This window comes from Paralichthys olivaceus, chromosome 9 (assembly GCF_024713975.1).
Source record: "Paralichthys olivaceus isolate ysfri-2021 chromosome 9, ASM2471397v2, whole genome shotgun sequence".
NCBI lineage: Eukaryota > Metazoa > Chordata > Actinopteri > Pleuronectiformes > Paralichthyidae > Paralichthys > Paralichthys olivaceus.
The window spans coordinates 2674697-2688490 of record NC_091101.1 but is presented as its reverse complement, the minus strand read 5'-3'; the positions used below and the strand labels follow the sequence as shown (position 1 = coordinate 2688490).

The window sequence follows — 13794 nt, the reverse complement described above, 5'->3', positions numbered from 1 at the left end:
ACACCACCTTATTCAGCAACCATGAAGTTTGTTCATGTTATAGTTCACTCAACAGTCTCCTTCTGCGTGTGGATACATATCTCAAATACATCAGTCCTCACTGATATCCGTTAGCAATGACCTGTTTCTTTTTAGTTTCCTTAGAACGGGCTTCTCTTGATGTGATACAGTATTTTCAGGTCCACGATTCAAAATGTCACAGCAGCCACGATGCCAGTCAACATGCTAATGTTCAGACCCATGAATACGCAGCAGTTCTTTATGGCTAGGTGTGATCTTGTGGTAAGATGGCCTGATGTTGAAGAAAGCTGCCTCAGTGGTAGATCTTTTTGACGTATTTGCCTGCAGGGCCATCTGTACAATGACACACACACACACACACGATGAAAACAGTATGCAGTCGTCTATGGATTGTATTGTTTTCCAAGTCTTCACAGAAACCCAAACGTCAGTATGATAGGTATTTGTTTATTTCTAACAAGGGAAGGTTATTGATTTAAATTCATTCAAGAGTTTAACAGAAATTGAGGCAATAAATCTCACATCTGCAGATTATTTGAAACCCAAGTGTAGTTTCCATCATCAGATCCATGCAGCCAGTGACAGAGCGATGCAGACATGGAGCACAAATCTGCAAAGTCCATTCAATGAAAAATGTCCAAAAGTGTTTACAAAAACCTGTGTTCCAGCTCGCCCTTCACAGGTTGGAATGGTGCCCATGTTTATCCAGAGCGGCCGCCTGTCTTGTGCTCTGAGAGCTGAGAAAGGTGTGGTCCTCATTCAAGTAGGTGGTGATGAACTCTGGGAAATCTCTCTTGAGGACCATCTCCAGGAACATATCCGCTGCTGTGAGTAGCCTCTGCGTTTCCCTGAAGGAGACAGACAACCTGAGCAACTGGGCAAGACAGATGTCCAGGTTCATTTGTCTTTTTGAAAAAACAATAAAAGTCTTGGTGTGGGGTTTGTTTCAGGTGTTGAAATTAGAAATAAAGAAAATATTGTGCTGGCATCACACAAGTCAACATTTCATTCCAACCAATGAGTTCAACCCTCATGCTTGGGCTTCATTTGGATCTCAACAGCACATTCATACATCAATACAGGCCATTTACCATCATACACAGCTGTGATGTTATCACCCTGAGGAAATGTCAGGACAGACATACAGACACCTCTAACCTGAGGTAATCAAAACTACCTTGCTAGTAAGTCTCCCTAAGACCCACACAGTGTGATGTCAACACAAGTGTCTCTTGTCTCATTAGTTTTTCTTCTTACAGGTGAAAACGACACCAGATCTATTGTTCTGACTGTTGATTATGAGATACCCAGTGAATACAGACTTACTACAGTAAGTACTAGTGCGCCTCGAAAACAGTCAAACTTTGTGAAAATATAGGAAAGGAACCTTTCAGGTGGGGTCAGTGCTGAAGATTCCTGATTGGTCAAGTGCGTTTTATTTCAGTCTGCAGGCAATCCTCCCGATATCTACTAAAATCAGTTTCCTCACTCGTGCTTCTCTCCTTTCTGATCAACAGCAGAAACATCGAAATGTCCTCCATGTTTTTGATATTGTGTGTAGTGTAGTGCGCTCTCTATATGCAGTCGAAGAGCTTGTTATTTGCTGTGTAAACATCAGCAGAATCATTCCTGGTGTTTAGATCATGGTGAAAACGCAGGTGAACCATGGTGCTTAGGACTAAAAGTTCCAGATACTTTGAATTAAGGCTTAAGTGCAAGACAAAGGGCTTTCAGGGTTTCATTTTTGTTCACTACCATCAGGCTAGCTTTGGGTGAAACTGAAACCAAAGCCGATAGTTTGTTAGCTTTATATAATGCTCCTCAGCTTGATCATTTTTCTCACCAACAAATGTTTGGAATCAGTCTTGAACCATACTGTACCTCATCATTATTGCGCATTTTGGTTTTTATTTCAATTTGTTATAAATTTATTTTCTACTTAATATTTACTCTGTTGTATTTATATTTAAATATATTTTTATTTATCTTCCCCATTTAGTGTATAAGCAAAATAAGAGTACTTGTAACATCTTGCTTCCACAAAATGTTGTAGGTGATGACAAAATGTGTTATAAAAAGTATGTTCAAGACCACAAGTGATGACCACTGAGTTTTTCACCGTGTCCTGATCACTCATCACATTTGTGCTAAAAGATGTTGAGTAAGGACTGCTTACTTTACCTCCCCTAAATAGTATCTGTAGAATTTGTGTATACGTCATAGCACAAATCTTCAGTTTAGTCTAATGTTGTTAAGAAACACAAATGACACCAGGTTGTAGACTAAGGTATATTTTTGGGGCTCCCAGAACAGGATCAAAAGAACCTTGAGCTGCAATTCAGGATGTGCACCACAGGTTTCCATGGGGTCTACCACAGGTTTAGCCTAAAGATATGCTGGCTAACCCACGGATCTCATTTCCCTGAATGTAAGGAACTAACTGTGTGTGTGTTGCAGGTCTGCACTGAGGTGCTGGAGGCTTTGCGTGGGGGGCAGCTGGGCGAGGGGCAGAAGAAGGCTGCTGAGACTTACCGAGCCGCCTGCCATAAGATCTACCCCTACAGCTTGGCTTTTATGCCTCCTGGTTACCAAGACAACAGCACCACAGTCAGCGCCAACGGCGACCTTTCGGCAGGAGAACACGATGACATGGTAAACGAAATGTGAGGCTGGTCAAGAGGAATGGAGGAGAAGGAAGAGGAGGTGTGAACACGCTGCCAGACGCCTTAGTCCGCCAACACACCACTATCCCCATCCCATCCCCCTCCAGCTCCTGGGCCATGGCTGCTGAGACTCGCCCCCCCCACACTGCACTGATCTGGATGGACTGATCACCACAGGAGAGACAGAAAAGGGAGCACATGCAAGAAGGCGATGCCCACTTAACTTTTTTTTAAACAATAAAAAAGGCCCTGTCCACTGTTTGTTCTGTAATGGAAAAAAACAACAGAAACATATGATATGCAGAGACAAAGAGGATGGTAGGAGAAGTGGACATTGGCTGGCTCCGATGGCTTCTGTAAACACAGATTAGGTTTTCTATAACTGTGTTTTCATGCCATGTCTTTCTTGTAGGTGCATCTGCTTCTCACATTTTTAAAAGTAATTTATATATTACAAACTGACAAATGGATTAATAAAGCAATGTTTGCAAAACTTAACGGTTACATTGTGGTGGTGATGTTGGAGGAACGTTGTTCGGAACACGAGCTGCTGTTTGACAAGGTAACTACCTGTACATCTCCTGTAATGCTCTGCTCTGCCACATGATGGCGCTGCTGGGGCATGGAGGACAGTACCGAGGGAGCTGCAGATGACGGGAGTTGTTGCCTTGTTAGTCTGCACCTCTTCAGTTTGATCCTCTGGGGAATCTACCACATGAAAACCCTTCTCTGAACAAATGCAGGACACCACCTTATTCAGCAACCATGATGTTTGTTCATGTTATAGTTCACTCAACAGTCTCCTTCTGTGTGTGGATACATATCTCAAATACATCAGTCCTCACTGATATCCGTTAGCAATGACCTGTTTCTTTTTAGTTTCCTTAGAACGGGCTTCTCTTGATGTGATACAGTATTTTCAGGTCCACGATTCAAAATGTCACAGCAGCCACGATGCCAGTCAACATGCTAATGTTCAGACCCATGAATACGCAGCAGTTCTTTATGGCTAGGTGTGATCTTGTGGTAAGATGGCCTGATGTTGAAGAAAGCTGCCTCAGAGGTAGATCTTTTTGACGTATTTGTCTGCAGGGTCATCTGTACAATGACACACACACACACACGATGAAAACAGTATGCAGCCGTCTATGGATTGTATTGTTTTCCAAGTCTTCACAGAAACTCAAACTTCAGTATGATAGGCATTTGTTTATTTCTAACAAGGGAAGGTTATTGATTTAAATTCATTCAAGAGTTTACCAGAAATTGAGGCAATAAATCTCACATCTGCAGATTATTTGAAACCCAAGTGTAGTTTCCATCATCAGATCCATGCAGCCAGTGACAGAGCGATGCAGACATGGAGCACAAATCTGCAAAGTCCATTCAATGAAAAATGTCCAAAAGTGTTTACAAAAAGCTGTGTTCCAGCTCGCCCTTCACAGGTTGGAATGGTGCCCATGTTTATCCAGAGCGGCCGCCTGTCTTGTGCTCTGAGAGCTGAGAAAGGTGTGGTCCTCATTCAAGTAGGTGGTGATGAACTCTGGGAAATCTCTCTTGAGGACCATCTCCAGGAACATATCCGCTGCTGTGAGTAGCCTCTGCGTTTCCCTGAAGGAGACAGACAACCTGAGCAACTGGGCAAGACAGATCTCCAGGTTCATTTGTCTTTTTGAAAAATCAATAGAAGTCTGGGTGTGGGGTTTGTTTGAGGTGTTGAAATTAGAAATAAAGAAAATATTGTGCTGGCATCACACAAGTCAACATTTCATTCCAACCAATGAGTTCAACCCTCATGCTTGGGCTTCATTTGGATCTCAACAGCACATTCATACATCAATACAGGCCATTTACCATCATACACAGCTGTGATGTTATCACCCTGAGGAAATGTCAGGACAGACATACAGACACCTCTAACCTGAGGTAATCAAAACTACCTTGCTAGTAAGTCTCCCTAAGACCCACACAGTGTGATGTCAACACAAGTGTCTCTTGTCTCATTAGTTCTTATTCTTACATGTGAAAACGACAACAGATCTGTTGTTCTGACTGTTGATTATGAGATACCCAGTGAATACAGACTTACTACAGGAAGTACTAGTGCATAAGCAAAATAAGAGTACTTGTAACATCTTGCTTCCACAAAATGTTGTAGGTTATGACACAATGTGTTTGATAAAAGTATGTTCAAGACCACAAGTGATGCCCACTGAGTTTTTCACCGTGTCCTGATCACTCATCACATTTGTGCTAAAAGATGTTGCGTAAGGACTGCTTACCTTAAAGAATGGCACAGACTGCTGAGCTCCACCATGACCTCCTTCATGAGGTCAGTCACCAGCTGCCTGCTCACCACCCTGCTGTCATCCTCCAACTGAGGATGATGACGGATCCACTGCCACACCTGACACACACACGATTACAATGCAAAATATTAATAACTCCTATTAATGTATTTCATAAAAATCAAAAATAAATTAAGAGGATTTAGGTAGATGCTCTTTAATTTGTAAGTTATACCCACAGTGATGCTGTTGGGAATGCTGACAGAATGTTGATCGGTTGATTTAACAAAGATATATTTAGAAGTATCTCCTCTGCGGTGGACTAAAACCCACCTGTGATCTGGAAATATCTGCTGTGGCTGAATCTTCAACGCAGCCTCTGTAGAAAAAGACACCTTCCCCTACAGGAAACAGAGCACAACAACTATGATGTCACTCACTTCATCTGGTCTGCTACTGAAAATGAGGAGAGCAAGAAAACATGAATGCACTAACCCGAGAGCCAAGCATTAATAAAGAGGACACCAACTGCAATGTTATACTTCAAACCATCAAGGGTGATTCCTCCCTAAGGGAACAGACACACTGCTTTGTTAGCATAGCACACAACACAACCAGCATATCTTTATTTTACATAAAGCCAATATGTCAGTATTATATTTTCATCTTATGAACGTCTAAGATGTCAGACATGGCTTTAGAAAGAATCATGCCTCCAGTAGAAATTAAATGAATGTATGGTGGATTTGGGATTTTCATTTCCTACAAATGACTACAGAGAGTAAAACATTCAGTTTTCCCAGAATTCAGTTCTGGTTGACTCACCAAAGGTACAGAGAGTAGATCCTCAGGAGTCACAGTGACATCATTTCGAAGCTGGTGAAGCTGATTATCACCTTCAGTATGAAGTTTGAAGAGCTGGACGAGGTGAAGAATGACCATAAACATACATTCAGACCTGTTACCTTCTTCAGGCTTGGTAATGTTGCAGTCTCATGATGACACTTCTTCTCTCCTCATCAATCTAAATTCAATGCCCCATAGCAACAAAGTGAAAACAGAATTTGACTAAAAGTTTTTTTTAATTTTTTATTACAAACCATTTACTCAATACTTAGCTTCAGCTTTGCACCTGTATTTTTTTTTGTGGTTGCCATTCCTCTCTGCATGTGCCCTTGGGCTCTGTCCCTCTCTTAATTGCCTATTCTGTGCAGGCGGCCCACTCTATGATGAGGGAGAGGCAGCTGCATCAGGAGTTAAGTGTGTTATTTAATTTATTTAATTTATATGTGATCGGATAAAAAAAAAAAAAAATGCTGGATAGATGATACTACTGATTACTGACCAGGCTGATGAGACCCTTACTGCTCAGTTAAGATTTAAGATTTAGATTGATGAACTCCATCTTCAAAGCAGCAGGCTTGGTGTTTTCTCTGAGAGCATAGAATCAGTCAGCTGCAATACCTTATAGCTGTGTGTCTTCCCATATCATATCCAGTCTGGTGAATGCACCACAGTTGAAGCCCAGTCAAGGTTTAGATGATGAGGAGAAATGGAAGGCACTTTACTGGCTTCTCTGTGTTAATATGGGGCTTTATATGGCTCATTATCCTGTACTTACTGTCTGCATGGGCTCAATCAGGTTCAGATCATATACCATGAAACCATCCACACCTGCCTTGATCTCGATCAGCTTCTGTCTGAATTGTGGGAACAAACTGTCAGGTTGACATATTTCATACAGACGTAAATGTACATCGGTGATACCTATAAACTATGTTGGTACAGATAACGGCCCTGTGCAAACTTCGCAGGCATACTTTACATTTCTTCACTGCAATGATTTTAACTTGAATTTTCAAGGACATGTATGTGTGTGAACAGTTCATGCCTGGTGACAGTAGCCAACACTGTCCTGTGGGACTCAGAGAGGGGGTCCTGAGGTAGAAGGAAAGCAGACATGCCTCCTGTGGCCAGTGCTCCCCGCCGATGACATGTCTGGATCAACAGGTCCATGTAGCTGCGCAGGAAGGTTGTGTCAATGTTGACATATTTCCTGCGGTCAGGCAGCAAGAAGGCCTGTCGATGTCCTGGAGGAAGGACACAAGGCCGCTTGACTTCAGTCAGGGAGACATGGCCTTTGTTTATTACGGCCAAATATGTGTTCTGTTTGTTCATTACAAAAATACTGCTAGAATGCCAGAATGTTTGTCTCACCAAACTTATTGACAACGGAGGCAGAGTAATCCCAGACACCACAGTTGAGTCCCGCTGAATGGTCTCGCAGCTCATAAAGAATCTCCTCCATCTCAAAAGCTGCTAATATGTTTTCAATTAGCACCGTTGCCTTAATGCTGCCAATGGGAAGGCCAAGCTACACACACACACACACACACACACACACACACACACACACACACACACACAACAAAAAAACCCACAATTTCTTTTAAGTAACTACCAATAGGAGAATTACAATATTCAAAAATGTTAAAAACAAATCAAAAAACGAATTATACATTGAAATGCCAACATATTTAATGAAAAGGCCATTTAAAAATAGAATCTCTACATCACTAAACGTGACCTAGAGGATGTTAGATCATCTTGAAATAGCATGTGATGCAAGATGCACATTACAAGCGCCAGAGAGAGTCTGCATCCTAAGTGTTTGACTAAGGTCATGTAAAGTGAAATATTAGAGACTATTAGGGACTTAAAAAAACACAATAAAGTTTTAAAAAGCCATAAAACTTTTAGATTTAAAATTTTTACCCAAAAAATAATATACTGTATTAGAAGGACAGGTTTGTATGTTATGATTGGATTCGGAGGTTGGATGTATGTATGTGTTTAAGTTTTTCACAACTATAGTAACAACTAAGTAACGTTTTTTTCTGATCTGTGCCTGCAGGCTAAATCAGACCAGTGACCCCCTCACTTAACAACAGATGGCACATGTGTTAGATGCATCTGGGATGGACCCACCGTTTTTAAAATGTTACAAGCAAGGTACAAGCAGAGCACTGACATTCACTCAGTTAACTCTGGCTGCCTCCCCATTTCGAGATTCATGAAGCAGACTGAGCTGTGTAGGTCTGTGTCATCCCTCATTCGAAACAAAATAAGTACCAGACCGCTGAACCGTTTTTTTTCTCATTACGTTATGAATTGTAGCGCATGTAATAGATCGGATCATCCACTAACTGGTTCAATCCCCAGCTCCCCCAGTCAGCATGTTGCAGTGTCCTTGGGGAAAACACACCTGAATTTCTCTGAATGACTGTGCTGTCAGTGTGTGAATGGGATGTATAAGTGAAAGAGAAGTGCTACATTATAGAAGAATGTAGCACAAGTATGGGTGAATGTGGCTTACACCCAAATATGTAAATATATACCGAATGTAAACCTGATCTTTAAATTACTGAAAGTGAATTTTTTTGTATTTTTGTTGAATTGGGTGTGAATGAATATCATAAACTTTTAACACAGTCAGAAACAAAGACAGTGAGGCATGTGCAGACCTTCTGTTGCGTCCAGACAAATATCTTGTTCCATAGTCTGGCCTCCATGAAGCTTTCTATCTGAAACAAGATACAATTGATGATGTTCAAATTACACAAATTATCCATATATGTGTGTGTGTGTGTGTGTGTGTGTGTGTGTGTGTGTGTCTGTGTTACTTTTGATAGGTAGAAAAAGGGTCCACTCTCGTTTTCAAACAGTCTCTTTCCACAGTGAAACATGAGGAGTCCAAAGTCAAAGAGAGGACCAGGAGCCTCCTTGCCCTCCACCTGACCAACAGAAGAACAGGAAAGTTGTTTTTATTTTGATCAACCATGCACGGATTTTGCCTATAACACCTAAATGACAACAAATTAACACAACACTGAATTTATGTTGTCCGATTGTATTCAATTCACATTCATTTGAAAAATAATGAATCCTCCTTTGAACTGCCTGAACCAGAAAATGGCTGGTATCTAAAAAGATTAAGATTAAAATGGCCACAAATGAATTCTCTTTTTACTGAGTGATCTGTTGTTTTAGCCAGATGTGGAGAGCACCTAATGTCAGATAGTGGGAAAAATGATGGTGATGATGATGATGATGATCCCTGCTGGTTTTAGCCAAAAGAACTTGCTCAAACTAATTCTCACCTTTTGGTATAGCCATGCATGGTGTGCATTATCTAACTCGGCAGTGATCCTCTGTTGTTTCACTGAAGAGATTTCCAGGGAGGAAAGCTCGAAGAGTCTGGTGTTTCCCCTCCGTTCTGGTTCTTTTAGACTCACCACAAAACTTGCCTGTGTGATCTGTCCAAATGAGGTCTTGTGAAAGGTGCTTTTTTATGGCTAAGTAGTCTCAAAAGTAAATTGCGTAAAAACCACATGGATCCTATTTTTTACTACTTTTTCTTTATTTTGTATCTAAAATGATATTCTCACCAGTCATTATGTATTTTGTTCTCTGTTGAGTTTGCATGTTCCCCCAGTGCCTGCATGGGATTTTTTCATGTATTCCTACTTCCTCTGTAGTCCAAAGATGTTCAGCTTAGATTAATTGGAGACGCTAAATTGCCCATAGCTGTGAATGGGAGTGTGAATGAATCTATATGTCAGCCCTGTGATAGACTGATGAACAAAGGGTGTACCCTGCCTCTCGCCCAATGTCAGCTGAATATTAGTTCAGTATTTCAACACTGAATTGCGGGTATAATAAAAACATGTGAATGTAAACGTAATTTTTTTTATGAAGAATGTTGTTTGTGACTAGACTTAAATCATGTCTACAATTTGAATGTATATCCATTCTAGCTATTACATCTTGATTGAAACTTCCTGTCATAACTGACCACATTAGGACTGGAGTGTGGAACAAGAGCTTCTGCATGTCAATGATCAAACCAACCAAAAGTAATCAATGGCCTATAGCATCTCATTAGAAGATCAAGCCATTGATGAAGGTCACTATCAAATAAACCACTTTGTGGTTTTCAAACCAGCATAGAAATAAAGGTTTCAATAAATTATTGGAGTGGAAAACGCTTCACTACCATCATGTTGTGCTCCACCATGTTCCAAGCACGGGGACGCAGCATCAGCACAGGAGCCTGAGATATGTGTGGAACGTCTGTAACACGTGGAGAGAAGCAGATGAAAAGAGAGGTGCATTAGAAACCGCGCTTTGTGACTGTTGCTCTGATCCACATCTGGAATACTCACACCATGCATCTGCACAAATACTCTTGTCCATGTAGCAAAGCTGTACCAATATTAACTTACCAGGAAACTGGTTGTGCACCGCTTTAACAACATTGTGAATGCCTTTGATCTGGTTGTAGTATGTAGGGCAATTCCCATCATCAAAATCGACCTGTCGAAAACAAAGAGAGGACTTCAAATGTCACTTTCCACATGTTCAGGCTGCGGTGACAGAGGACACCGATCTGTTGGCTAACGTGTCAACTAGCAGGAACTTTTCTTCACAATTTGATTCTGATACTTTAAGGATAAGGTTGCAGGTACTTTTTTCTTCGCCACCAAATCCTATGAAAAGACAAAAATCAATGATGTACAGTGTTTCAGACCATTCACACACAGACTCAAAGGTTATTGCTATGTCCACATTTGGTGCTTTAGTGTGTATTTCTGCCTTCATGGCAGTGTATACTGAATCGACAGAAAATTATTAAATGTTATTTAATATCATTATTTTGCATTTATATTGTATGATTATTATGCATTATATATCGTGATCTGCATGGTCGGAGCAAATTTCCTGTATTTCTACACCACCTAGGATCAAATCAGGAAACAGTCCCCTTCACTGGTTTAGGTTATTTGAACTGTTTTGTGTTGTCTTTCTGTGATTATCTCAGTCCAGATTATTCCATTTCAAGTAAATTCAAGTAGACACAAGCTTAACTCTAAGCAACAGATGTCCAATAGTCTGATGAGCAGAATTAATCAAATTAAACATTAAATTAAATTAATTTAACAGTACAGCCCATGATACAGTTACTGGGTTAGTCTTGTATGGTCACAGGTAAATGAAAGTACCTGAATGCCTTGTGCTGGTGAGTTGAGAGCTTTGACAAAGCATTGACTATTGCATGGGGCTAAATCCCCAATATCCACATGTCTTCTCTGGAGTCTCGGGGGTACGGGGAGCACCCTCCAGGTTGGGTCGCTTCTGATGTGTATGGTGTCTTCCAGGAAACCTGGCAGGTGACCTGACAGCTCCAAGTTGGCCTTTTTGGCAACTCGTAGCCACAGACACTGAGGGAGTGTAGAGAAGAGTAAACGCCTCACCCTGAATTAAACATAAACAAGTCCATTCATTCAATAAAAAGGGTTTTTACATTTGTCTCACCTGATTCACCTCCTCATCAAATGTGGAGATGAGCTCATGAAGGAAGAGGAGAGAATCAGTGGTGAAGAGTGTCTCATACTCTGCTTCAAGGCCTGAGGGAGGGGGAGACACTTCTATGTTGACGGAGCCCTGTGGACAAAAACTTTTATTCGGGGTGATCTTCATAATCACAGAAAGGTGGAGGGGTCCCAGAGATTGAAGACCCATACAAAAAAAAGGACATTTTAAATTAAAGACACATTTGACTAGTTGTGAATGTAAATTTAAAAGACATACTAATGCTGGATGACATGGCTCTCACACTCACTTCATGTGGAGTATTTGAGAATTCTAGTTTAAAGGTACAGTGTGTAGACTTTAGTGATATCTAGTGTTGAAGTTGCATGTTGCAGCTGAACACCCCTCACCTCACCCTCTCCTTCCAAACATGAAAAAGAACCTGTGGTAGCTTCAGTTGTCATAAAAACTCAAAAGGTGTTTAGTTTGTCCAGTCTGGACTAATATAAAAAACATGGCAGCCTCCGTAGAGAGGACCCCCTCGATGTAAATATAAAGTATTTAAATATAAAGTATTTAAATATAAAGAGCCTTTTCTGGGGTAAAGTAAACTACAATTCATACAATTTAGATGAAATGAACTAGTGAAAACATCATGAGGATTATTCTACATTAAATGTCTGCCAATAGATCCCTTTCTCCTACATCTTACACACTGGAGCTTTAAGTTTAAACTTGCATTTATTACATTGGCCACATGATAAGAGCAATACGACCTCCAGTTGACAGAGATGTGCAGTTTTTTCTCATATGAAAGACTGAGCAGGACTGCAGGGGTGTGGGTCAAAAGCAAGACTCATGAAAAGCAAGAGCCTGTACCTCTGAGTCTGTATGCGAGTTTGGTCTAAGGCAGAAACAAAACCAATTAGCTTAGCTGTGCCGCTGGCAGCAACATCTGAAAGCAGCTCTGTAAAACTGCTCTGAAATCCACCTCTTCCTCACTTTGTTGTTGTATGTTTTCATTTACTAAAGTATAGTCTCCCGTCGAGTTTATAATGTCTATATAAGTACACAATAGGGTAATATGGTGATACTTACAGACATGCTGATGGTGATCTCTCTGCTCACTCAACAAAAGTGGACTTTGGTTATAGCACTGTGTTGAATGTTTGAACAGGAGTATGTTTGCTTGTATGAGGTGGTGAGTTGAAGGTCCAATACTATGACTTTTATGATTAGTATTTTTGTATCTCTAAATATCGGAAAATCACTTTGGATGAACGTGTGGCCTAAATCAAAATCACATTGCCTACAGATACTGTTTGCTTTGGGAGAGTCATTGTATGAGAGTCCATTGTTTCCAGGAGAGAGAACAACATGCTCCTCTCTGTCTTAAACAATTTCTTGTCTTCTGTATAGTGTCAGTGGTTCTCAGCCTTCTTGGCATGTGGTCCCTTAAGATGAGGCCATAGAGACTGCTCATCACGAGTTATGTCCTTTTTTTGGGCATGGGTTATGAGGGGTGATTTCTCTCTCAGAGACCGTACATCATTTATATCTATTCTACAATAACTACATCTAACAGTTCCCCCCATGAGGAAAATGGTGACAGTGAAAAGAAAGAACCCCATTTTAACAGAAAATATCCAACAGAACCAGACCAACCTTTTTTGGGGAATTTATACTCCCACAGTGCTGACTTGAAGGTGTCTGGTAGTTATTAATAACACGCCTGCAGGACAACTTGTTTGAGATAATCAAACTAGTTGTCCTGCAGGCAGGATCATTTTATTAGATTTGGATCAAAAGAGTAATGTGACACATATTTAAGGAGAAAAGAATAGGTCCAATTAGTAATACTTCTTAAATATACAGTTTATCCTGACTTTAAACAGAATAATCATGTTGTAATTCATATGTGTTAAGTTAAAAGAGCTGATGCCTACATAATAAACATTAATCTAAAACAGCTGTATGTCTACTCACATGCAAATACACAGATACAATACAATAAACATACATACACGCATATATATATATATATATATATATATATATATACACACACACACACATCTTACACCACTTTACTAGCCAACAGTGGAGCAGGAAGGGCCACCCTTGATTTAAATAAATAAAACTGTGGAGAAAAGGGTTGGACACCAGAGGGGGCCATAACACCTCCTCCAGTCATTTTTGTTAAATTTGCATCTCCCATCTTGCCCACCTGCTGTTGAATGATACACACACTACTACTGACATGGACACACATTACTGACCGGCATTACAGGCCGCATTGCAGTTCCATAGCTGACCATTGATTTGAAAGACTGGGTGACGCTTGCTCTGCCCACATGAAATCTTAACATTCAACATAAAAGAAATCAACGACCATCAGTGTTTCGTGATGACAAACATAAAACTGGCAATGTCTCAGCACTTGAGTTTTA

The 13794-nt window shown here is 40.6% G+C and overlaps 1 protein-coding gene across 1 annotated transcript; it reads right to left on the bottom strand.

Moving 5' to 3' along the window:
* Positions 1 to 3878: 3878 nt before the first annotated feature.
* ugl (ureidoglycolate lyase) lies at positions 3879 to 12492 on the bottom strand. Its single transcript, XM_020079296.2, has 15 exons — positions 12443 to 12492; positions 11348 to 11476; positions 11035 to 11253; positions 10258 to 10348; positions 10029 to 10105; positions 8656 to 8766; positions 8497 to 8556; positions 7190 to 7346; positions 6864 to 7062; positions 6594 to 6672; positions 5798 to 5890; positions 5468 to 5540; positions 5306 to 5373; positions 4967 to 5091; positions 3879 to 4295 (listed from the first exon to the last, which is right to left on the bottom strand). The coding sequence occupies exons 1-15, from the start codon at positions 12446 to 12448 to the stop codon at positions 4124 to 4126; spliced, it is 1659 nt and encodes a 552-aa protein (XP_019934855.2). The 5' UTR covers positions 12449 to 12492; the 3' UTR covers positions 3879 to 4123.
* Positions 12493 to 13794: the final 1302 nt, after the last annotated feature.

What these genes read in the sequence shown, in the direction of transcription:
- ugl (XM_020079296.2), bottom strand. An exon ending in CTCCGTTGTCAATAAGTTTG is followed by an intron (nt 7,063 to 7,189) that starts GTGAGACAAACA and finishes TCCTTCCTCCAG; the next exon opens with GACATCGACAGGCCTTCTTG. An exon ending in TGATTGAGCCCATGCAGACA is followed by an intron (nt 5,891 to 6,593) that starts GTAAGTACAGGA and finishes CACCTCGTCCAG; the next exon opens with CTCTTCAAACTTCATACTGA.